Consider the following 26,543-nt stretch of genomic DNA (forward strand, 5'->3'; position numbering starts at 1 on the left):
CGTTCGGTGAGTTACGGAAACAAGAACATACCCAACATGCACACTATTGAAAATGAAGTATGGCTGCCAACATGGCGGGGTAAAAACGGTCATGCACGTAAAAGACCCCCTCGTGTTACATACGAGTGAACGTGGGAGTTGCAGCCCTCGAACGAAGGAGAAGAAGAATAAAGAAGAGTTTCTCCTGTGTAATGAATACTTTGAAAGCGACAGGGTTGATACTGACTGTGGCGGCGTGCGTGCTGTGTGTCCCTCCCTCCCGGGTCCCCAGCTGTGCATCAAGCCTGCAGGACTGGCCCGCCGCATCCGACTGCCCGTGGACATCGTCATCGGCACCGTGCCGCTCCGGGACCGTCAGCACAGGGTCACGTGCCACCCCCTCCTCCACCCCCAGGGGGGCGACTCCTCCGCCTTCCCCTTCCCCTTCTTCTCGGACACCAGCGCCTCCGACCAGGTGAAGTCTGTTTGGGTGTGTTTTTGGGGCGTGTTCTGGAGTGTGGAGGGTTGGGGTGTCGGTTGTGTGTTGGGTGTGTTTGTATGTTTGGGGTGTGAATTTTGGGTTTATCTATAAGGTGTGTGTGTGTGTGTGTGTGTGTGTGTGTGTGTGTGTGTGTGTGTTTGGTATGTGCAAGTTAGGGGTATGCTGGGCTTGTGTGTATGTTGGTTGGGGTGTATGTTTGAGGATATGTGTGTGTATGTTTGGGTATACGAAAGTTGGGCTTGTATATCTGTTCGGGGTATGTGTATGTTAGGTTTGTGTGTGTGTTGGGTTTGTGTCTATGTTGGGCGATGGGGGGTTGGATATGTTTGGGGATGTATGCTTGGGCGGTGAATGTCGGGGTATAGTTAGCTTGGGTTTGTATGTGCGATGGGTTTATGTGTATGTTGGTTTTGTATGTATGTTAAGGATGAGTGTATGTTGGGTTTGTATGAAAGTAAGGTTTGTATATGTTTGGGGGTGTATGTTCGGGATGTGCGTATGTTGGGGGTATACGTAGGTTGGGTTTGTTTGTACATTGGGTTTGTATGTATGTTTGGGGTGTGTGTGTTTTGGATGTTCGTGTATGGTGTGTGTGTGTGTGTGTGTGTGTTGGGTGAGTGTTAGGGGGGGGGGGGGTAGTGTGTGTGTGTCTGTGTGTGTGTAAGATACAGGATGGGTAGTGCATAAAGAGAGAATGTAGGAGAGTGAAACGGTGTGTGTGTGTATGCTAGTATGTTAGTGAGTGTGTGTATGTGTGTGTGTGTGTGTGTGTGTGAGTGTGTGTGTGTGTGTTAGTGTGTGTGTGTGTGTGTGTATGAGTGTGTGTGTGTGTTAGTGTGTGTGTGTATGAGTGTGTGTGTGTGTTAGTGTGTGTGTGTGTGAGTGTGTGTGTCTGCGTGTTTGATGTGTGGTGGGTGGGGAGGTTCTGATCAAATCACTTGCTCCACATTGTCATTGTGTTACCGGTTGACGTAGCGATGATCGTCATTTGTTGTTGGCTGGCTGGCTGGCTGGTTGGACCTGAAAGCACTCAAATAGTTCTACACCTGTGCTATGTGTGGTCGGTTGGCCCTGTTACCAGCACCGAAAACGCGCTCTTTTCACAGGATGGTTAGTTATATCGTCGTGGTGGTGATTTTTGTTTTTTTCAGGTGTATCTGTCCGACATGAGTTTCCACAACATGGTCCCCACAGCTCCGCCTTGGGAAGAGGATGACGACATTCCCTGACCCCTTTTGTTGTTGTTGCCATAGTGATAGGGTTACAATAACTGGACGGGATTGAGCTTCTGGGTGAGTGTACGTACGTGTGTGTGTGTGTGTGTGTGTGTGTGTGTGTGTGTGTGTGTGTGAGTGAGTGCGTGCTTGTGTGTGTTGTGTCGTTATATGAGGTGTATAAGACAAGCTCCCGTGAGCAGCATGCAAAAGAACCCATGACAACAAGAAGTTCGCTTCGATGGGAAAACAAATTCACTTGCAGGCAGAAAATACCCCCCCCCCCCGCCCACCCACCCCCAAACCCCAAACCCCCCAAAAGAAAGGATGGCGCTCTCACTGTAGCTACACGCTCTTCTTAGGGAGAACGGCTCGAAGTTCACACAGAGAAATCAGTAGTGACAAAAGAATGATACAATACAATACAATACAATACAATACAATACAATGCAATGTAGTGCAGTGCAATACAGTTCAATACAATACATTGCAATGCAGTACAAAACAATACAGTACAGTACAGTATGATGCAATACAGTACAGAACAACACAATACAATGCAATGCAACAAACACAACACACACAGTTTCAGTTTCAGTAGCTCAAGGAGGCGTCACTGCGTTCGGACAAATCCATATACGCTACACCACATCTGCCAAGCAGATGTCTGACCAGCAGCGTAACCCAACGCGCTTAGTCAGGCCTTGAGGAAAAAAAAAAGAAAAAAAAGGTGAATAAATGATAGATAAGCTTACACAAATAAATAAATAAATAATAAATAATAACTATAATGTAAAAAAAAAAAAATAAATAAAAATAAATAAATAAATTTAAAAAAAATAAAAAAAGCAAATAGATGTAAAACATGAAGACACACATTCACATATCCACCCACACATGCATAACAGATATGCACCGAACATGCAGTTTCACAGATATGAAAGCACAGTCAAATACATATAAACGTACATGAGCTCCAACACACACACACACACCACACACATTACCCTGCACCTCCTCTACCCCTCTCCTCCACACACTCATTTCTAGTCTACGTATCACAGCTTGCACGGCACACACACACATACATACACACACACACACACACACACACACACACACACACACACACACACACACACACAGATGAACACTTACTTGTACAAGCGCACACACATATGCCCATATCTCCACACACATATGTACAAAGATATATATATATATATATATATATATATATATATATATATATATATATATATATATATATCTATATATACGTTCCAATATCCTGTTGCTCCCACAGTGTAGGCATGCATACACTCACATACCTCATCCTCTACCCACCTCCCCCCGCACCCCCACCTCCCCCTCACACACACACACACACGCACGTGCACAGAACTCTACTGACACTTGTGTACACTTACACTCTCGCACATGCACAAACGCACTCAAAAATACAGACCCACACATGCACACAAACACACACATACACACACGCACAGAGGCTGCCACTGATTGGCCACAAGAGGGATGGGAAAAGATCTCTGATGCCAAGAACGTGGCGTCTAGTGTGTTGCTCAGTCTATTGTATTTGGAAAAGCCCACAGAGACTCTGTTCCGTTTTGAAGAAATTTGCGCAATGTTGGTTTGGAAATGATGCCGATATTTGTTTGATTAGCAAAGCATCGTGCTCTACCTTTCATGTTAGACTTACGGCCACTCCCTCTCTCTGCTTTTATTTCTTTGAGGCGATCGATGGTGTGATGGCCTTGTACTGTTCTTTTTGATATTCTTTGACTTTTCTGAGGATTTCCGATTTTCCTAGATGTAGGCCGCTCGTTGGTGTTGCGTAACCAGCAAGTCTGTCAGCTCGCTCATTTCCCTTAACACCTGCATGTCCCGGGCAGTATGACCATGTGAGTTTTTTAATCTGAAAGTTGCGCATTGCCTTATGCCACTCTGGGCTTCCCATTCCGTTTTCAATTTTCTGTATGAGGTTCATTGAGTCGGTTAGAATCATGGCATGTTGGTTTCCGGGCGTATGGATGGACGATAGCCACTGGAGGGCATGTGTCACAGCTTCAACTTCCATCGTTAGGCTGGAGGTTGTGACTTTGTAGGCAGCATTCTCTTCCCTAACTCATAGAAGAAAACAGTAAAGAAGAGGACATCATCATATACACAGATGGCTCAGTCACCAAAGACCAATCCGGTTGGGGATTCACTGCGAAACAACACACACAACACAACAAAATACAATGCAATGCAAGACAACACAACACAACGCAATGCAATGCAACACAACGCAACACAACACAACGCAATGCAATGCAACACAACGCAACACAACACAACACAACACAACACAGTACAATACAATATAATGCAATGCAGTACAATTCTATACAATACAATGACCGTCTGTGTGTCACAGGTGACCAGTGCCGACATTCCAGAACACGGGTGTGTCTGCTGCCCAGCTGTCGCCCTCTCAGACCCGTCCCCCCTCCCCCGTGATGACGTACGTGTAGGGTCTCCCAACTCAACTTTCTACAAGGACGTCCTTGCAGCCATCAGTCAAGGACGCGCACACTCACAGACTGACACTCACTCCCAGGAAACCTTGCGATGACACTGACAAAGAACGCGATGGAAACGTGTTCTGCAGGCTGGTAGTTTTGGTCGTTTCTGCTGCTGGTTCCAGCGACCAGTGTGGAAGTGGGAAGTGATGCTGGTTAAGTATATATATATATATATAAGAAAACACGACAGAAAATCTGTCTTAAGATGTGAGCGGCTAGGTTTCCCTCCAACTCAAGTACTCATCCCCTCCCCCCCTTTTTTTTCTTTAAAAAAAAACAAAAACACCGAAGCTTAGAATTATCGACTCGCCCATGGACGGGAAACCAGTCGTTCCATCAGAACTTGCAGAAAACGAGTCAGCTATACCCACACACATAGAGGGACATTCAATGCCTTACTGTCTTTGAAGAGCCAGTGTGGCATGAGACAGAGACAGTCAGTGTGAAGAATGTTGAACACGGACGAAGATTTCCAGCGTCTGGGGGAAGAAATGGGATCATCAGGAAAACAGGGACATGTCGTCGTTCTATATTGTAACAAAGACTCTGGCGTGTGGACCTACGACGGACTCTTTTTTTTTTTTTTCTTTGCTGTTGGGCTTCTTGGATAAACACTGTACTGTCGGTTTAACAGCAGGTGTTGTTGTGTGTAAGTGAACTCGGTGTGACCAAACTAAGGTAGACTTGATTTTGGTATGTTGATCAGACTTTTGTGCTGTAGCAAATGATGAACTTTGAGGGGATTGTGTCTGACAAGGGGGGTTGAACTGGGTGGTGTTTGTTTATCAAATCTAATGTGTATCGTAGCAAAATGGTGGAACCTCTGTGTGCGTGTGAGAGAAAGACGGAGAGACTCTGTGTGTGTGTGTGTGTGTGTGTGTTTCTGAAAGAGAAGATATGTGTAGCGTGATTATTTCGCAACAGTATACTTCTGCTGATGAATTGCCTTGTATGTGTTTCAGTCTTCAGAGCTCTATTGCTGACGGAATTGTATGTAAGTTGTTCAAAATATCACCATGCAGTATACATTTTTTTTTCAGTCATTCAGATGGACAGCTGGTGACAGGCAGTTTGACAGGCTGAACAAACTCAGTAACATTGAAACATGAATTTCCACCGTCATATTTTCCACAGATTGTTTTTGAATTGAAACTACCCACTGTACAGAAAACGCAATAGTTTTCCTGCTTAGTAAATGATTAGTCGCCTTTAAAAAAAATTTTTTTACACAAAACATGCAATAAGATTTGAGATTTTGATCATAATCACACCCTTCGTTATTACTTGTATCGGTTTTTTTTTTTAATGAATGAAATCAGAACTGAAAATGGCAAAAGAAAGTTCTCTCTTGGTTTACAATCATGTACATTTTTGACTGTGTGTAAGCTGTTGGTTTAGTCTAGCAAGAATGGCTTAAGTAGTGTGTCTTTGTCTATACGTTTTAAAGAAGAAGAAAAAAAACCCAAAAAACAAGAAAATGTACTTTTTTTTTGTGAATGTAGGCTGTGTTTGGTTTATATTTTGATTTTCACATTTAGCTCTCACTAAATTAGGATATATATTGTTATTAGAAAAAAAACAAACATGGGTTGTGGTTAATGTTTTCTTTTTTTTCTTCTTTTTTTCATGTATTATATTTGGTTGTCAAGGGGGATGGACATCAGGTCTCTTCCCTGCTTGTAGTTGTTATACACACTGCCAGCGTTTCACAGATATAGATCTGGCGTGGTCTCAGTGCAAATGTAGCTCAACGATGTTGCAAAATCAACACAAAATGATATGTTTTCACAGAGTGCTAGTGAACCCTTCTTGCTTCTCACGAAAAGGCAAGTTGCGACTTATTATATGAATGTCTATAATTATGTATATATGTGTATGTATATAGATCACGAGGAGTGTGTGTGTGTGTGTGTGTGTGTGTGTGTGTGTGTGCGTGTGTGTGTGTGTGTTGGTTCTGGTACTGTGACCAAGTAGTCTTAATCAGTTCTCCAATCCTTTTTCTTGTTATATTAAAAACAGGCTTTTTTTTTCTTCTTGTTGGCCGTGTGTGGGTTGTATGTGTTCGGGTGGGAGAGGTTGGGGGCGGGGGGAAACCTCTTTGGCAAGCTGTCGATATACTTCATCTTGTCTGTGGTTTGTGTTCGGATTTGGAGGGAGACGGCGATTATTCAACAACAACAACAAAAAAAAAAGAAAAAAAAAAAAGAAGAAAAATTGTCGGTCTCCTTTTCCTGTTCTATTTTTGTTTTGATTTGTCTCCCTTTTTATTCATTTCGTATCTGTCTATTTATTTATTTATTATTTATTTATTTATTCAATTACTGGGAGGGGAGACGAGTAATGTGGTGACTGGGTTGAACATAATCATGAGAAAGGGATGGGAAGCATGTATTGAAAAAAGAAAAAAAGAAAAGAAAAAGAAAAAAAATATATATCTATCTATCTATCTATCTATCTATCTATCTATCTATCTATCTATATATATATATATGACGCAATATAACAAGATAGTGAATATTTCTTTCGGGCTTTCCTCTCTAATTTGTGTCGTCGGTTTTGCCGGGGAAGGTTGAGTCAGTCGTATAATTTTGTTTAGTTGGCGTTGTTGTTGTTGTGTCTGTGGGGCAGGGGTGAGGGGACCGGGGTGGGGGGCCGGGGGGGGGGGGTATAGGAAGATGGGGCAGCCTGTTTACGATGGCCTGACCAACCAATCTAATGGCACTGTGTGGTGTTCGAAGTGATGAATGCTTCCAGAAGATCGTGTGGGCGAAACTTACCAGGGCATGCCAACACAACCAGACAAACCTCAGATCCATTGTTTAACGTGCGTCAGTGAGTTGTTTCGCTTTTTGTGTGCCGAGTGTGTGCGTCCTTGGGTTTGTACGTGTGTGTGTGTTTGTGTGCGTGCGCGTATGTGTGTGAATGTAAGACAGAGAGAGTGGATGTGGCAATGCGGAGTGAGTTTTAGGAATACATGTTGGAAGATCATCATCAATTGATATGGAAAATAATCCAGATAATTAGGTTACATGCGTGGAATAAAATTTGGTGGTATCCTTGAATCGGAATTGTAGTGTTTTGTTAAGGCCCCCAGTCTCTCTCTCTCTCTCTCTCTCTCTCTCTCTCTCTCTCTCTCTCTCTCTCTCTCTCTCTCTCTCTCCGAGGTTCTCTTTCTGTCTGTCTGTCTGTCTGTCTCTCTCCCTCTGTGTGTGTGTGTGTGTCTCTGACTGTCTCTCCCATTCCTTGTTCCAAGAGTATGTCGTAAATAATACAGGGATATGCTGACAATATTTTGTTCCTCTTCCACCTTCACAGCAGTAATTTCACCTCACACACACACACACACACACACACACACACACACCTTTACACACACACATGCACACACTGCCGCAAACACATGCACTCACGCACACACTTTCTCGATTCCAGGAACAGGCCATGTCTCACTGACCTGCAGGCGACGAAGCGCTGACACTATTTTTCTCTTCAGATTCACGGCATCCCAGACACACGATAAGAAACGTACACAGTCATGATCAGCCGGCAAGCGTACGTGTGTTTCATTAAGTGCAACCAGACGGTGAATGTGTTGTTACAAACTGCTACACACGCACATCTACTTGACAGTGCCAAGACTGAGACGTGTGTCGTTACGTTATTATATAATGTGTGTTGTGTGTGTGTTGTTGTTGTTGTTTGTGTGTGTGTTGTTGTTGCTGTTACTGCTGCTGTTGCTGTTGTTGACAATTAGCCCATATACGTGTGTGTGTGTGTGTGTGTGTGTGTTTGTATGTCTGGTGTTGTTGTTACTACTGCTGTGATCATGTGTGTGTGTGTGTGTGTGTGTGTGTGTGTGTGTGTGTGCTGTCGTTACTACTGCTGTGATCATATGTGTGTGTGTGTGTGTGTGTGTGTGTGTGTGTGTGTTGTTCTTGTGCATGATTGCGTGCATATTTATTCAATATTCAGCAGTGAGTGCTCAGCCCAACTGAACACAGAGGACCAGGCAACAGGCCACATTGACCTTACAAAGAGATGTACACATCTTCTACTGACGCCGTATTGGGACTCATAACAATAGTTGTACACTTCTGATAAACAATGGAGAAACTGGAAAAGTTGTACACATCTGCCCAGTGGAAAGCTAGGGGGACATACAACAAATAAAACCCTGTGCGCATCTGTTGAATCTAAGCCGGCGGACACAAGGAATAATTATCATACTCATCTGACCGTCAGCAGGATTCACAATTACGTAACGTTGTACACATCTGACAATAGTGAGGACACATTTTTTTCGTTTATTTATTTATAGTCTGTTCATCTAAGATGATGATATTAGACTGAAAGTGAGGACACAATAAAGTAATATTGTACACATCTTATAATCCATTCCTGGGAGCACAATAACATAATATTGTGCACATCTGACTGTCTCCGCCGGGGGACACAATAAAGTAATATTGTGCACATCTGATAAAACTATTCCAGTGGACACACCAAAGTAATGTTGTGCACATCTGATAAAACTATTCCAGTGGACACAACAAAGTAATGTTGTGCACATCTGATAATCTGTGTCAGGGACCACAAACATTGTACACATCTGATGAATTATTCCTGGGGTCACAATAAAGGACTGTTGTACACATCTGACTGATACTCTATGCACATTGAAATACTATTGTACACATCTGATAAACTATGAGGACACATAACAAAGAAATGATGCATCCGTCTCAACGTGCCACGCCATAGGGACTTATAAGAAGAAAACAGTTGTAAACATCTGCTGTGTATAACACTGTGTATAATATCTAGTCAGTACAGCGACACGTAAGCAGTGAAGACCGTGCATGTATATCTGTACAAAACGGCTGCAGAGTAAAGTACCAACGAGGTAGTCGTGCACGTGTGTTAAAGTATGGTAAAGTAGAGGTGTGTTTTTTTTTTGTTTGTTGTTTTTTTTTTTTTTTTGCTGCCCCATCATCTGCACCGTTTCAGTGTCATTACTCCCACGCCGCTCATTTAGACTCCCAGACACGGCCACACCCGGGTTCGTCCGTCACAGTTCCAGGGTCGGCAGTCCGCAGGGAACCATCGATGTTAGCTCGCCAGGAGGCCACACACCAGAGGAGACCCTGCACTGCTGCTGAGTCACTTCGGTGGTGTTCAGTGGTGCCTGTTCTGATTCAACGTACTTGGGACACCACCTACTAAACCCCCTACTAACGACAATAATGGCTTAGTCTCGGAGCCAGACTGAGTGAGCGTCCCTCCCAGAGTGGAGACCGCCACCACGTCCCTCAAACAACAGCCCCCCATGAATCTGCCGACACTGAAGACATTGACAAGACTCACCCCAAGCACAGAAGTGGGAATATTTTATTTGTTATGATCCCCGAAGGACTGTCACTGTCATTACATGATAATGATTCTGCAACACCCATGACCCCCCAGCAATATACTCAGTTCAACACTGAATGAATGTTATCAGAATCTGTATTTTACAGTGCGTTTATTTCAATTATTACGTTATCGATATTCTAATAATTTTGTTTTATGTAGTTTAATGCATATTGTTTGTGGTAATCCATCGTACTTCTCTCATAACAAAGTTCATATTGAATTGTGTACAAGTTCAAATGGCGCACGTCGCAGTGCTAGTCGCGTGAGTTCGCACACACACACACACACACACACACACACACACACACACACACACACACACACACACACACACACACACCCCCCACTTTTTTTTCATAGCCACATCTGATTTTTTTAGATGTCGAAATCTGATCAGCACTGACACAAGGGAGAACACCACCTCAGCAACAATTTCCAGTCATTGTTACTTCCCTTGGTCATTTCGTGCTCTCTCTCTCTCTCTCTCTCTCTCTCTCTCTCTCTCTCTCTCTCTCCAAGCACCCACCACATTAACTTTCCATTCTTCTTCTTCTTCTCATCATCATCATCATCACTATTACTGCTTTTATTGTTGTTGTTATTATCATTATCATCATCATCATCATCATCATTATTATTCGTAGTAGTAGTAGTATTGAGATCTTGTTTCTTCTTCACCATTTATTGATAACAGATACTTGTCAGCAAAAGGAAAAAATGCACTCAACGTATTTTATATCATCCTAAACACACTTTAGTCAACAGAAAGCAATATTCAACACCCCCCGCACCCTCTCTATCTCTGTCTCTGTTGTCTCTTTCTCTATCTCTGTTTATATATCTACCAATCTGTCTAAATCTCTGTCTCTACCTATCTATGTGTCTGTAGATCAAAACAAACTTTAGTCAACAGAAAGCAATATTCAACACACACACACACACACCCCCTCCCGCACCCTCTCTGTCTCTCTCTATCTCTGTCTATCTTTCTATCTATATATCTAGCTATCTGTCTATATCTCTATCTGCCTACCTGTCTGTCTATGTATCTGTAGCTCTAACACACTATCTATATTCTTCCACCACATGAATAGGAAACTCCATGAACAAAGTTCCTATTGAATCAGTAAAGAGTAGAATAATATTTATCAGATCTTGTGTACAAGAACTGTGCTGTGTCAACGAAAGGAAACTTGACAAAGTATAATCAACGCCGTTTCCACGCTGCAACAACCTTGGACATTGTGATCAAAGTTCCTTCTCTCCACTTGAGATCCTTGATATATATATATATATATATATATATATATATATATATATATATATAATTTTATATATATATATGATAGTCGTGTCCGACTATGACCATCAGAACAGCAGAGGAGGCAACTGCTGTTCCGACTATTTGGGCTAGAATTTGATTATAGTGGAGAGTGTCTTGCCCAAGTTACATCCCCACTCTCTCGGCCAAGAGGGTTTTAGGATAGTCGGTGTTGGAATGGTTCCCAAAGGCCAACTAGCCCACAAGGCTGCAGCACTAAGAGCCAGTGCAATTTTGCCTCCTAGTTTGAGAGTCATAGTCCTTCACAAAAGACTAAGCTGTAAATGGTTTCCCATTGACTGGAGAAACCATTGATAATACAGCTCTCACTTTGCTGTTGGCCCAAATGTAAACTTATGTCAATCTGTGATATAAGCCAAGTGTTGGGCCTTGAAAAGACCTGAAGAAGAGGAACAATGTGATGTCGGTCAAACTAGTATTGATTGAGTGTCGATCGCACTGCAGGATCAAGGCACAACAACACAAACGTTCATTGTTCAGACCTCAGTGATTCACCATGACACGAACTCATCAAACAGCCGGAGGCCTCAGTCACAAAAGAGGCGAAGGAAATACGTAAGGGAAAGGGAAGTAACGCATGGACGAAATCCCGGGAAATTTGCCATCGGTCCATTATAGCAGCTCAGTGGAGGCCACTCCATTTAAAGCAGTTTCAGTTTCAGTTTCAGTTTCAGTAGCTCAAGGAGGCGTCACTGCGTTCGGACAAATCCATATACGCTACACCACATCTGCCAAGCAGATGCCTGACCAGCAGCGTAACCCAACGCGCTTAGTCAGGCCTTGAGAAAAAAAAGAAAAAAAAAAAGAACTACTACTAATAATAATAATATGCATAAGGCGCAAAAACTTGAAGTCAACTATAAACGTACAAAATAAAATGAAATAAAATAAAATAAATATATAAATAACTAAATAACTAACTAAATAATAATAATAATATAATCAAAAAATAATAATGATAAAAAAAATAAAATAAGATAAATAAATAAATGAATAAATAATAATAATAATAATAATAATGAAATAAATAAATAAAAAAGACAACAATGATGATAAATAAGCAAATAAATGTAAAAAATGCAGACACACATTCACACATATGCATAATAAATATGCACCAAACATGCAGTTTCACATATATGAAAGCACAGTTAAATACACATAAACGTACATGAGCCCCATCACACACACACACACACACACACACACACATTACCCTGCAACCCCTCTACCCCCCTCCACACACTCATTTTTAGGCTACGTATCGCAGCTTCCACGGCACACACACACACACACACACACACACACACACACACAGAGGCACACTTACTTGTACAAGCACACACACATACGCCCATATCCCCCACCCCCAACCCCACACACATATATACAAAGATATGTATATGCACACCCGCACGTTCCAATATTCCGTTGCTCCCACAGTGTAGGCATGCATACACGCACATACCTCATCCTCTAACAACCGCCCCCTCCCCCATTCCCCCCGACACCCCCCACCCCCTAAACACACACACACACATACGCACGTGCACAGAACTCTCCTGACACTTGTGTACACTTACACCCTCGCGCATGCACAAACGCACACAAACACACAGACCCAGACATACACACAAACACACACATACACACACGCACAGAGGCTGCCACTGATTGGCCGCAAGAGGGATGGGAAAAGATCTCTGACGCCAAGAACGTGGCGTCTAGTGTGTTGCTCAGTCTATTGTATTTGGAAAAGCCCACAGAGACTCTGTTCCGTTTTGAAGAAATTTGCGTATGTTGGCTTGGAAATGATGCCGATATTTGTTTGATTTGCAAAGGATCGTGCTCTACCTTTCATGCTAGACTTACGGCCGCCCCCTCTCTCCGCCTTTATTTCTTTGAGGCTGGGGGTGGGAGATATGGGCGTGTGTGTGTGCTTGTACAAGTAAGCGTTCATCTGTGTGTGTGTGTGTGTGTGTGTGTGTGTGTGCGTGCGTGTTTGTGTGTGTGTGTGTGTGTGTGTGTGTGTGTGTGTGTGTGTGCCGTGGAAGCTGCGATACATAGACTAGAAATGAGTGTGTGGAGGAGGGGGTAGAGGAGGTGCAGGGTAATTTGTGGTGTGTGTGTGTGTGTGTGTGTGTGTGTGTGTGTGTGTGTTGGAGCTCATGTACGTTTATATGTATTTGACTGTGCTTTCATATCTGTGAAACTGCGTTTTGGGGGCATATCTGTTATGCATGTGTGGGTGTATGTGTGAATTGGTGTCTTCATGTTTTATATTTATTTGCTTATTTATCATCATTGTTGTTGTCGTATTTATTTAATCATTTATTTATTATTATTATCATTATTATTTTATCATTATTTTCATTACTACTACCTTTTTTTTTTAATATCATAATTATTATTTATTTATTTATTTATTTATGTAAGCTTATACATTTTTTTTTTTTCAAGGCCTGACTAAGCGCGTTGGGTTACGCTGCTGGTCAGGCATCTGCTTGGCAGATGTGGTGTAGTGTATATGGATTTGTCCGAACGCAGTGACGCCTCCTTGAGCTACTGAAACTGAAACTGAAACTTCTTTGAGGCGATCGATGGTGTGATGGCCTTGTACCTGTTCTCTTTGATATTCTTTGACTTTTCTGAGGATTTCCGATTTTCCTAGATGTAGGCCGCTCGCTGTTGTTGCGTTACCAGCAAGTCTGTCAGCTCGCTCATTTCCCTTAACGCCTGCATGTCCTGGGCAGTATGACCATGTAAGTTTTTTTTATCTGAAAGTTGCGCATTGCCTTATACCAATCTGGGCTTCCTATTCCATTTTGAATTTTCTGTATGAGGTTCATTGAGTCGGTTAGAATCATGGCATGTTGGTTTCCGAGCATATGGATAGACGATAGCCACTGGAGGGCATGTGTCACAGCTTCAACTTCCATCGTTAGGCTGGAGGTTGTGACTTTGTAGGCAGCATTCTCTTCTCTAATTGTTTTTCTATTTTGTTTCGCAGTGAATCCCCAACCGGATTGATCTTTGGTGACTGAGCCATCTGTGCATATGATGATGTCCTCTTCTTTACTGTTTTATTCTATGAGAAGCTTCACTTCCGCATCAGTTTTGCCCTCTGGCCATTCCCGACAGTTTCACTTTTCACTTCCCGACAATGTCTTCCTAGAGTGGGTGAAATGGCTGTGTTGAATAGATGGTTGAGGTTTTCGGGGTTTTTCTCCAATTCTTTTGTTTCTTTCAGGTCATGTAGTCGGCATACTAGCTGGATTGTGTCTTCTGCCTGCCCTATCCATGATCTTCCTCGTCCTAGACGGCTGCCTTTTGGTTCTTTGACTGCGTCATGCAGTGGGTTTTGAGCGTTTTCTAATGCTTTGAAGTAAGTCTTAACCTGTCCTAACTTGTTTCAGGCCTGCACTGAAGGGAGGTCAAGCAGGTATCGCATGGTTTCCGTGGGCGTGTCTTTTGTTGTTCCAAGGATCACCCTCATAGCTTCATTTTGAACTCTAATTTTAGGAGGTTGCTTTGAGATGGTGTTGTTAGCCCAAGTCCGTAGTCGATCACACTGAGGACGAGTGATTGGTATAGCAGGAAGAGGTGGCGTTGTTCAATACGTTTGGTTGCCATTGCTTTTAAGACTGAAAGGCACTTTTTTTGCATTTGAGAACAGTATTTTCCGTATGTTTTCTGAAGATCAGCATCCTGTCGAACTGTATTCCTAGGTAGCGTAGGCATTCGGTTTTCTCGATCTGAATCCCGTCGAATGACACAGGTGGTGGTGATTTGCTCGCGGTTCTGTTGTTGAGGGTGCACAGCAACGTTTGGGCTTTCGCTGGATTGATGGAAGATCCTGTGTCTTTGCACCGTTGAGCAATATTGTTTAGTTGTTTCTGGACTGCTTTAGTTCTTTCCTGAGCATCTTTCGAAGTTTTGAAGACCAGGCCATCGTCCGCAAGAGTAAGCACCCGAGCTATTCCATTGTTGTTTAAGTCTGCAAGGCCCTTCGTGTAGACGTTGTAGAGGACAGGAGAGAGCAGAGACCCTTGTGGCAGTCCCATGGATAGTTTAGAAGGTGCAGACATCCAATCTCCGAGGCGTAGGACGACGGTTCTTTCCTGAAGCGCTGCTGCTATCCATCTTGTCAGTGTCAAACTTACTCTTAGTAGCAGCTCCATGAGGTGCGCAAACTGGACTTTATTGTAGGCATCTTCAAGGTCGATTGCTACTGCTAGTGTTTCTTCTTTTCTTTGAAATCCTTCATATACCTCATATGCAAAAGCAGCTACATTTTCCCATGTGGACTTGTCTGTTCTGTAACCACCTTGATTTGAAGGGAGAATGTGCCTGTGTTCAAGATCCCTTGCAAGTTTCCTGGCTATCATGCGTTCCATGAACTTTCCAGCAATGTTTTGCATGGTTAGGATTCGGTAGTCGATTACCGGACAATGGTCCTTTCCTGGTTTTGGTATGGGTTTTACGAAGCTGTGTGTCCAGTCTTCCGGCACATGTCCATTGTGGAAACTGTTTTGATACAGATTGAAAAGTTTGCTTCTGTCTTCTTCCGATAGCTCCTTGATGTCCGAGTAGCGAACTTTGTCTGGGCCAGGAGCCGATTCTTTCTTGCATTTAGCTATTGCTTCGTTTAGATCATCTATTGTCAAGTCATCATCGGTCCAGTCTGCATAAGGGTTTGGTTTAACTCCTCAACATATTTCTTTTTTTTTCATCTAAGTTTCTTTGATCACTCTGTTGTATGAAACGTTTGAGCAGGGCGGATCCCTTTTCTTCGCTTGTCTTAAGCTTGGTTCCGTCAGTATCTAACATCTGGGGTTATTGTTGTGCACGTTTCCCCTTCCATGCGACGATAAAATTGCCAGAACTCTGTCAATGTTGTGTCATAACTGAGTGCCTCGCAAAACTGTTTCCACTTGTCAATGTTGTGTCATAACTGAGTGCCTCGCAAAACTGTTTCCACTTATCATATTTGGCCTCTTGAGCAATGGCTTCAAACTGTTTAGTTTTTTCTTTCATTTTTGTTTCAATATCTTTGTCCGGAGAAGGTTTTGTTCTTTCCTTTTGCCAAAGTTTGACAGCCGCATGTTTTTCTATCCAGGCTCTCTCTGTGTCGGTATTCCACCATGGGGGCTTAATAGTTTGCATCCGGTTCGGTGCCGTTCTTTTGTTTCTTCTGCGTCTTAATTTTTCGATGATGGTTGACACTTTGGTTTTATACTGGAATGGATCACGCAGTTTCATACAGGGTTTATCTGATAGTTTCTGTAGACTGAAAACTACCGGGAGGTGGTCACTGCCTTGGTGTGGAAGCGTCTCTGCATTCATTCCTGCTCTGAATTTTGGAGATGTTAGAGCGATGTCGATCACACTGTCACTGTCCCCTTGTCCTGTTCCAAGGCGAGTTGGGGATGTGCTTGTTAATGGGCTAAGAAGAATTTCCCCTATCATTCCTTCAAGTGCGAGTCCTTGTGGGATGGTGTTCCGCTGGTCCTATAACTTCGATCTTGCATTAAGGTCTCCACAGATAATGAGTCTCCAAATTCGTTCTCTATTTCCTCTAAAAAGGCCCAGTCCTCCTTTGTTGTGCATGTTCCTGGGTGAACATGGGCATTGATGAGCACGATGCTTCAGTGAATTCCATCAGGTTTTTCGAGACGCACACCCGCTAGTTCACATGAGTTGCTACACCATTTCTCTAGACTTCCTATCGAAGTGGATTTTTCTACAGAATTTTGCCAGTAACAACCCTTTTGTTGCTGTGGGTTCTTTTACGTGCACTAAGTGCATGCTGCACACGGGACCTCAGTTTATCATCTCATCCGAATGACTAGCGTCCAGACCACCACTCAAGGTCCAGTGGAAGGGAAGAAGATATCAGCGGTTGAGATTCTCTCGCTTCCTACGCGGACGCGTTACCTCTAGCCCATCACTCCACGTATTGTATTGTTTTGTTGTAGCGTTTTCCCTGTCCCAAGGCCTATAATTCTACAAGGTTTGGTGGAGACATAATTAGTTTGTTTTTTTCTCGCTGTTATCAAAGTACTGTTTTGCCCCATGTTCCTGTGGTACACAATCCTTTACAACAATTTCCTGGGCCGGGACAAGGTATCGATAATTATCATCATCCAAAACTATTATGTGCTGGTCGTTGAGCCAAAACTGACATATAGACTAGAATGTCTTGCGTGCGTGCGTACACGTGTGTGTGTGTGCGCGCGCGTGTGTGTGTGTGTGTGTGTGTGTGTGTGTGTGTGTGTGTGTGTGTGTCCCCAGAATGATTAATTTCTGTCCTGTCTGAAAAGAAAACCGCCGTTTGAGTTTCTCTATTGTCTGAAGCACTAAACATCCGTAATATTGGCAGCAGCAGTTGCATATCATAGTAAGGAGTAGTAGCAACAGTACCAGCAAAAGCAGCAGTAAAAGTAGTATTGCAGTAGCAGCAGCAACGACGACGTAGCAGTGGTAGTAGCTGTTGTTGTTGCAGCAACATCATAACAGTAGTAGTAGTAGCAGCAGCAGCATAGTCGGAGTAGTAGAAGCAGCAGTACACGAGATGTTAGTACTTCGAGCAAAATAGCGGCTACAGCAGTAGAAGTAGAAGCAGCTGCAGTAGCAGTAGCAACAGCAGCAGGAGTGGAAGAAGTAGTAGCAGCAGCAGCAGCAGCAGCAGCAGTAACAATAATTGTAGTATTAGCAGCAGCAGCAGCAGCAGCAGCAGCAAAAGTAGTTACTCGATGATACTGAAGCATCGTAACAGTTCTCTCTGTTATTCAGAGTACACTTTCCTGTCCAACTTCCTGTCAACATCATCAACACGCAACGTGCCACAAGTTGCTCCTTCCTTCGTAGAAACAACGCAGCGGTAAGATCAAAAGGAGCGAAAGAAAGTCACAGAATATGTTCAGTTTATTTATCAATCATCATCATCATCATCATCTTTATTATTATTATTATTATTATTATTATTATTATTATTATTATTGTCGTCGTCGTCATCATCATCGTCATCATTATTATTATTATCATCATCATCATCATCCCACAGCTTCTCGCCTCACCAGTAGAAATTTGGGGGTCGTAGGTTCGTAACCCGGTTGTGAAAAGAATTCGTGCGTCTATGTTTGTTTGTTCTCCCACGAATCACGATTGGCTAGATGCCCGGGCGAGTTACTGAAAAAAAATAAATAAAAAAATAAAAAAAACCCACTGATGCTGATGCTATGTTTGAGCTCAGCACGGTTCGTGTTGAAGGGAGTGACTGATGAACAAGCCAACCAGATCGACCGACTTTTCTTTTCCTTTCACAACAAGTGCGCGCGCGCACCGCGGCACTGCCAAACAGAGAACTATTCTTTTCACACTCCCATCAATGATGTCCGGAATACGTTTTCAGTGACCAATCAACGATGTCCTGGTTACAGTTTTTTTTTGACCAATCAGCGTTGTACAGGATGCTGGTACCAGAAGAAGGGGCATGAGGAGGAGGTGTGTTTGTGGAGGGGGGGTGGGGGGGGGTTGAGGAGGGAGGAGGGGTGGGGGTGGGTGGGGGGCGGTGAGTAGAGGTTGAGGCAAGATCGTTTCTGTCTTCGCAGTTGTTGTGCCCGTCTTCATTATATATATATATATATATATAAATATATATATATATATATATATATATATATATATATATATATATATATATATATATGTGTGTGTGTGTGTGTGTGTGTGTGTGTGTGTGTGTGTGTGTGTCAAGTTTCAGGTTATTGGTTTGCTTTGTAGTATAGCTGATAATAGCATACTCATAACTGCGACCGATTTCTCTTTATAACTGATATTAACCTATTGATAACCCATTGATAACTGCTTTTACCCTGTTGATAATTGAAATGAATCTGTGATTAATGAACCTATTAATGAATTTTATGAACCTAACAGTGAGATTGATTGTCTCTGGTTGTCTCTATCTGTATGTTTGTGTTTGTGCGTATGTGTGTGTGTGTGTGTGTGTGTGTGTGTGTGTGTGTGTGTGTGTGTGTGTGTGTGTGCGCAGGTGTGTGTGCCGGTGTGTGTGTGTGTGTGTGTGTGTGTGTGTGTGTGTGTGTGTGCGTGCGTGTGCGTTTATGTCTGTTTGTCTGTATCTCAGAAGTCATTTCTCTGTGTATAAGAGTGGGGTTGAGGGGAGGCGGTAGAGGTTGTGGTGCTGTGAACACACGACCCAAATGTTCAGTTGACATTTCTGTCGTTGTTATTGTTTTAAATAAGTTTCATGTAAACGTCCTTTATTAATCAAAGAGTACACTCCGTTCTTTCTCTGTCTCTGGACCTTGCACGTGGAATGAGCTTCCTCTTTCGCTTCGTCAGGTCTCAGCACTCAGCTCTTTCAAGTCTGGCCTTTAAACCCACCTCTTCACAAGATAGCCTCCCTCCCGTGCCTCTTCCTTGTCTTCAGTTTTAGAGTTATGCATGCGTGTGAATGACTGGTGTGAAAGCGCTTAGATTTGTCTCTGCACAAGATTCAGCACTATATAAATATTATTATTGTTATTATTATTATTATTATTATTATTATTATTATTATTATTATTATTATTATTATTTCTACTACACTCCTGTCTGTGTGACTTTTCACCGCACTCTGCCCAATAAAAGCAGCTAGGGTGGCCAACGAAATATGCAGTTCATTTATTGGTTTTGAGGTGTGCTGGTGTTTGAGGAGTGGGATGTGGAGGATGAGAGGAGGAGAAGAGGAGGAGACTGCCGTGGTGTGTGTGTGTGTGTGTGTGTGTGTGTGTGTGTGTGTGTGTGTGTGTGTGTGTGTGTGTGTGTGTTTCTTTGATTTAACGTCTTTTCACTTTGAGTAATACCATTAAATGTTTCGTGTGTGTGTGTGTGTGTGTGTGTGTGTGTGTGTGTGTGTGTGTGTGTGCGTGTGTGTGTGTGTGTTCTTCTCTCTCAGTCTGTTTATTGGTCTGTCAGTCTGGAGTTTCATAAGAGTATGGGCCCGTTCGATCAACTAGGGTTTATGCTCAGTAGTGGGCTTGCATTGTGGAACATGACCTGACTAAGCGCGTTGGGTTACGCTGCTGGTCAGGTATATGCTTAGCAAGATGAGGTGTAGCGTATATGAATTTATCCGAACGTAGTGACGCCTCCTTGAAATACTGAACTGAATTGTGGAACATGGTTGATCTCCAGGCGACATCAAACTGATTTGCCTTTGTGCCTTGCTTACTGATGAGAAAAGAAGTGGAATAGGGGGAGGAAGAAGAACAAAAAGAAAGTGGAAAACGATAATTTTAAAACAAACATGAACACCAACACTTTTTCTCATTAGTTGTAATGATTTCAGCATTTGATTTGCGTTTTATTAGATTTCTTCTCTCCGTTCTCAATTTGGACTCTGGCGAGTTGCCAAAGATCAGTAAAACCAGTTAAATGATTTACTCACTTTACCCAAATTGTTAACTCACTCAGTACGGCCAGTCCTCTCTTCTCCTCTACACAGACCCCTCGGATGTCCAGTGGGTGTCTGAATGACCCAACCTTTAGCTTCCGTCGTCAGAATTGTGGTATTTTTTGTCAACATTTACCTCTTCAGTATAAGAGCGTTCTGCTTGCAATATTTTGATGATAGTAATTGGGATGAAACGCTGTTAACATCGTCTCTTTCGCCGTTCGTATGGAGAGAGTTAAAACAGAGATGCATCTGTGGCACTTCTCGAAAATGTGACAGGTCCAAAATGACTTTGACAAGAAAAGGTCAAGGTTACAGGATGAATGACCTCTGTTTCAAGATGGATGAGGTGATTTCTCGTAAGGTTTTGGATTGGTTCCAATGCTGTTTAGAGGGGAAATATACATTAGTGTAATGTTTCATAATATCGATCGTTTTTACTTTTGACGTTAGCCAGAGGTCATGGGAGGTAAATATGTCCTTACAGATGAATCACAAGACCTTCTTAAGAAAAAAAAAAGTTATTGTTTTTGTTGTTGTTGTTTTTTTAATAGAATACGCTACCAGATGAACTTGGCCAGATGACGTACGTTCTTTTAGGCAAATCTTTTCACAAGTACTTCAAAAGAACACTTCAGCAAGTCCCAAATGTGATCTGTATTAGCTGTAGACGTCAGTAATGATTCCATCCAGAACAATTGCTTTGCTCTTTGTGCATTGTTATGACTGAAACAACATGTATTTAGCTTGATGATTTCATTCAGTACTGTTATTTGCTGTCCTGTGAAGAATGCTATTTTTCGATGCTAGTGATTTGAAGCTAGTAGATACATTTCATTTGATTTATTTCAATATATATATATATATATATGTGTGTGTGTGTGTGTGTGTGTGTGTGTGTGTGATTAATCCTCATGTTAGTCATGACGTACATTCTTGTTTCGATTCTTCCACTTCTTAATGGAAAACGAAAACATCTTGGCATGGTTTTGATGTGGGTTTTTTTGGCTTTTTTGTTTGTTTGTTTGTTTTTTCAGTGTATATCTTAACATTTTCTTTTTTATTAATTCATTGATTTCTTCTTTCGTTTTCATGGGAGTAAAGACGAAGGCGGTACCCTTGACCAAGTGTCGTCAGGTTCCCCTTAACCTTGCAGTCGTTCAGTGAAGTGTCTGCTGAATGCACAAGTGACCATTGACTGAATGCTCATCTTAGCTGTTGTTACTTTTCGTCTCCTCATGTTAATGTGGCCTTCATTCCACACTTTTCTGTGGCGTTGGGAAACAATTGAATAATTCATTTATGAGCGATATTTACAGGTTTCGCACATAGTGCTGTGTGACTGGTCCACAAAACACCGATTAAGAAATATCTGCATTTCTTTTTAACTCTCTCCATACGAACGGCGAAAGGGACGACGTTAACAGCGTTTCACCCCAATTACCATCATCAAAATATTGCAAGCGGAAGGTTCTTATACTGAAGAGGTGAATGTTGACAAAGAATACCACAATTCTGACGACGGAAGCTAAACGTTGGGTCATTCAGACACCCACTGGACATCCGATGGGTCTGTGTAGAGGAGAAGAGAGGACTGGCCGTACTGAGTGAGTTAAAGAGAGAGAAAGCGAATCACTGCCCGGACTTTAGCAAAGAGTATTGACTATGTCATGTAAAAATGGAGTAATATTTTATGTTGATGCGGCGTTTGTCTTTCTTCTTCTTCTTCCTTGTTTTCTTTTCATTTTTCCCATTCTTTTTCAGTATTTGAGTTGATGTAAATGATAAGGTAGCACAAGAAGCCACAGGAAATGCTAAACATATGCGATATTATTAGCTACAATGCTGCCACATGTGCAATACATGTCACCAGAGAAGTACAACATCTGCAGGCCAGCGAAGCAGATGACATGGAACGCCTTTAACATTTTGAATTTTCTTTAACCCTTTCACCGCCGGTCAATTTAGAGTGCAAAATTCGCTTGTGTTATAAACGCAGAAAATAGGGTGTCTAAGAATAGCTGGGGATTCGTACCTTGTAATGTGTAGAAAATAATATGTCCTACCCTACCACCGAACGTAAAGAGCAGTAGGTTCATGGATAACAGACCCATGATCTGGTCACCCTTCTGTGACATGATGTCCTCTACCTAGCTGCTGCATAAATCCGAGTTTGGCAGTGAAAAGGTTATTAGTGCATGGTAAATGAAGGTCTGCTTCTAATGTTTATAATCAGTAACAACACAACCTACTCTGCGTAAAAGCGTCTTACACTGGTGTGATGCGTTTTCATTCTAGTTGGAAACAAACATCTTGCAGAAATCTTTGTTCTTGTGTCCGCGTGCTCGCGCATTCGCGAACGTGTATAAATGCCTGTACGTGCGTGCATGCGTTCGTACGTCTTTCCTCTCCTTCAATGCGATGCATCCTTGTAAATCATATGAAGAGAGCAAAAGACAAACAGATGTTACTTCAGTCAAATCTTCGTGTTCACGAGGGTGATGATTTGAACGGAAGAAAGTATCGCACAACTGACATAGTGGCTGTGCAACACATTATTTTATGCATTCACCCATTCATTCATCATTTGTCCATCCATTCTGCCATTCGTCCGTGAGAACTTTATTCAAAATGTCGCTCTTTTTCTATTTTTATTCATCATAAAATCATGTACTCATCATTCACTAAAAAAATGTTTTTAAATAATAATGGACACCTTTCACTGAAAAAAACAATAGCTCAAACATGTGCATGTATTCGAAAATTCATTCTTGATAATTTACAAGCACTCATATATATGTATTCATACATTCACTCTGTAATTTACTAACACTCATGTGCATTTGTGCATTCATTTATTTAATAATTTACAAATGCTCATTCGTATTCGAATGTTCGTTCTTCGTGATTAATATTCACTATTGCACGTACAGAACTGCAGTGTCACAAGGATACACTGCATACTCTCCTTTTTACACAGAACCATACAGTATCACAACTGGTCTTGTTTGTCCCCAACAGCAAGAAAGCTGTGGCTGTATTTACATACGAAGTCACAACCTATATTGTTTTTGACGCACGTGTGTAAACAACACAAAAGTTGTAAATCAACTGGTCTCGGCTGTCTGTGACTGTTTTTTTTTTCGTTGTCACAATTGATACTTCTTCCACTGCATCACAACCTGTACTTTTTCTTCCACTGTTTAGAAGCCATGGCTGCGGCAAGAGCGGACTGGAAGGCCTGTTCGATACCCTGGTCGAGGACTGCCGAGGTTTCAAAGTACCCCACTGCCCCTACCTGGGTGGCAAGGCTGCGACCCCTTTGTTCTGTACTTCCGTACTGTCCTACACACTGGTCCGTAGAGGTGTGTTTCGTTCTGTCCGCTTTGGAACGGCTCTGTCTCAGGAGAGAACGCTTCTCTTCTTCCACACCACAAGGGACTAGATTCTCCGTGGACCCAAAGAACCCACTGTCCGCTGACCGGCGTTTGTCTCCCACGTCCTCCTGAAGGCGCGAAAGTCTGGAGTTACGAAATACAGTCTCAGACTGGAAGGAACCTTCTTCGGAGAGCTGAAAGGAAGGATTCTCGGACGGAAGACCATTTCGTGAAGGATGGACCAAGTCAATGCCTTGAGTAGTGTCGTTCATGTTGAGGGTCGTGGTGTTGCCAGGACGGCTGTGGGCCAGGTCTGTCTTGTTGGCCACTAGTACGAGTGGCACGTGCTTGCCGCAGTACCGCCTGGCCTCTGGCACCCACACCCGCCCCACCCGCTCCCAGCTGTCCTCGCAGTCGGCCGGGAAGCAGATGATGACGACGTCACTGTGCAGGTAACAGGGCGGCCGTAACTGATCCAGGTCCTCCTGGCCGGCAGTGTCCTGTATCACCAGCTGCACCTGTGTGGGTGAAGAACAGAGGAGAAAGGTGAGTGGATGGGTTGGTTTTTGTTGTTTTTGTTTCTCTCTCTCTCTCTCTCTCTCTGTCTCTCTGTCTCTCTCTCTGTCACACACACACACACACACAAAGCCGATACTATGGAAAAAAAAATCACACACACACACACACACACACACACACACACACACACACACACACAAAGCCGATACTATGGGGGGAAAAAATCTTACTGTGAAGACTTAAAATCTACACAGTCCGAAGTGAAATGTGAAGTAAAATCGCTCGTGTTCAGTTGGACTGATACTATTCCGTACAGATTATGAATATAATCATGTCGGCTTTTATCTTGACAGGGGTGTCAGGAGACTTTTTTTCACTTGCCCAGTCTCTCAAAAAGGCGTCACTGCGTTCAGACAAATCCATATATACGCTACACCACATCTGTTAAGGCGCTGTGGGAAAGTGGGACTGAAGCATGATGCTGTTCATCTTTATTAGCCTTGATTGTCGTCGTAAGGTCCAGTCAGTGACATCACATTAATCAAAACTTTAAAACTGTGTGCAACCTTTATCTACGTATTGCGACAGAGAAGGGATCGCCAATAAATGAAACCATTACACAATGTGACGCACCCAGCTAGAGGCCGTTTAGAACTGAGCAGAGCCAGTGCACCAAATCACTGACAAGATAAAAAAAAATAATAATAATAATAATAAAATAATGATGAAATGAAAGGGCTAGGAAGCTTATCTAAATGTCTGGGCCTGTTCTCATCAAGATCAGCGAAACAGTAGATGACCGACGACAAAAGATAACCAGGCCTGCGTCAGACCGCAGCGATGCAGTCTTGCCCTGATTAATTCTGACTGATTAGAATCACCGTAGGACTGGGGTCTATCCCAATATGTTGTAGAGTTGAGTTTAACGACCTCATCGGCGTGACGCCCTTAAGGTCAAAACTATGTTTTGACATGTCTAGCCTCAGATACCAACATTCTTTACCCGGCCCTTCAGTTGCATGCAGCGAAATAACTTGTTGCGCTCGTTTAGTTAGGAATGCGATTAAGTGAAACGTTGAAAGGGAGTGGCCATTGTAGGTCTCGCGGTACGAGTGTAGTCCCCCCCCCCCACCCCCCTTATAATATCAAGTCGTCGACAGTTGTGTTTAGTTTCAGTGTCTTTATTTTTAGTATGTCTTCAGTCTTACAATGCATCAGGTCTTCATGAACCACCAGCGCCCACGGGCCTCCAGTTAATTCGCTTTATTTTGGACAATTTAGAGAACATAGAACACATTACATCAGCTACAGTGCCTCTGTGTGTGTATGTGTGTGTGTGTGTGTGTGTGTGTGTGTGTTTGCGTGTGCGTGCCTGTGTGTGTGTGTGTGTGTGTGTTTGCGTGTGCGTGCCTGTGTGTGTGTGTGTGTGTGTGTGTGTGTGTGTGTGTGTGTGCCAGTGCGTGTGTGTGTGTGTGTGTGTGTGTGTGTGTGTGTGTGTGTGTGTGTGTGACTTGACTTGACTGACTTGACTCGACTTCATTTATTGTCATAAAATCCCGTGTGTGTGTGTGTGTGTGTGTGTGTGTGTGTGTGTGTGTGTGCGCGCGTGTGTACATGTAAATTGGTGTTGTAAGAAAGTGACAGTGAGAGAAAGAGACAGAACTGAGACAAAGAGGGAAATAGTGAGAGAGAGAGAGAGAGAGAGAGAGAGAGAGAGGGGGGGGGGGAGAGAGAGAGAAGGAGAGACAGAGAGAGACAGAGACAGAGAGAGGGGGAGAGAGGGAGGGAGAACTGACCTGAACAGAGAGACCGACCGAGACAGAGAGAAGCAGTTTAAAAATTGAAATGGAATAAATAAAAATGTAAAAGCGGCTCACCTTCCTCCCCTCTACAAGGCTGGTGGTGGTGGTGGTGTCGAACAGGGTGGGGGTGTAGGTGGGGGGCAGGGTGCCACAGCAGTACCGCTGGATGAGGCACGTCTTGCCGCTCCGCCCGTCACCCACCACCACCACCTTCACCTTCCACGAGTCCCCCCATTCCTTCCTCTGTCGTCTGCCTGCAACAGTCAGCTTCACGTTACACAAGGCGGTCAAGACACAGGTGCTTCATAATGATGGTCATGGTATGATGCTTTCGTTCTTGTGCAAAAT

The 26,543-nt window shown here is 43.0% G+C and overlaps 2 protein-coding genes across 3 annotated transcripts in view; one reads left to right on the top strand and one right to left on the bottom strand.

The window, feature by feature from the left end:
• The window catches only part of LOC143297997 (arrestin domain-containing protein 3-like), a 113,456-nt gene extending 106,111 nt beyond the window's left edge, over window positions 1-7,345 (top strand). For both annotated transcript variants that reach the window (XM_076610640.1, XM_076610638.1), the window contains 3 exons: window positions 272-454; window positions 1,633-1,773; window positions 4,136-7,345. In XM_076610640.1, coding sequence (XP_076466755.1) covers window positions 272-454; window positions 1,633-1,710 — 261 coding nt within the window. In that variant the 3' untranslated portion in view covers window positions 1,711-1,773; window positions 4,136-7,345. The remainder of the gene's footprint in view (window positions 1-271; window positions 455-1,632; window positions 1,774-4,135) is intronic.
• A 15,786-nt stretch (window positions 7,346-23,131) lies between these two features.
• The window catches only part of LOC143297926 (uncharacterized), a 4,188-nt gene continuing 776 nt past the window's right edge, over window positions 23,132-26,543 (bottom strand). The window contains exons 2-3 of the mRNA XM_076610511.1: window positions 26,271-26,449; window positions 23,132-24,392 (exon numbers count right to left, since the gene is read on the bottom strand). Of these exons, the coding sequence (XP_076466626.1) occupies window positions 23,673-24,392; window positions 26,271-26,449 (899 nt within the window). The 3' untranslated portion in view covers window positions 23,132-23,672. The remainder of the gene's footprint in view (window positions 24,393-26,270; window positions 26,450-26,543) is intronic.

This window comes from Babylonia areolata, chromosome 23 (genome assembly GCF_041734735.1).
Source record: "Babylonia areolata isolate BAREFJ2019XMU chromosome 23, ASM4173473v1, whole genome shotgun sequence".
Classification (NCBI taxonomy): Eukaryota; Metazoa; Mollusca; class Gastropoda; order Neogastropoda; family Buccinidae; genus Babylonia; species Babylonia areolata.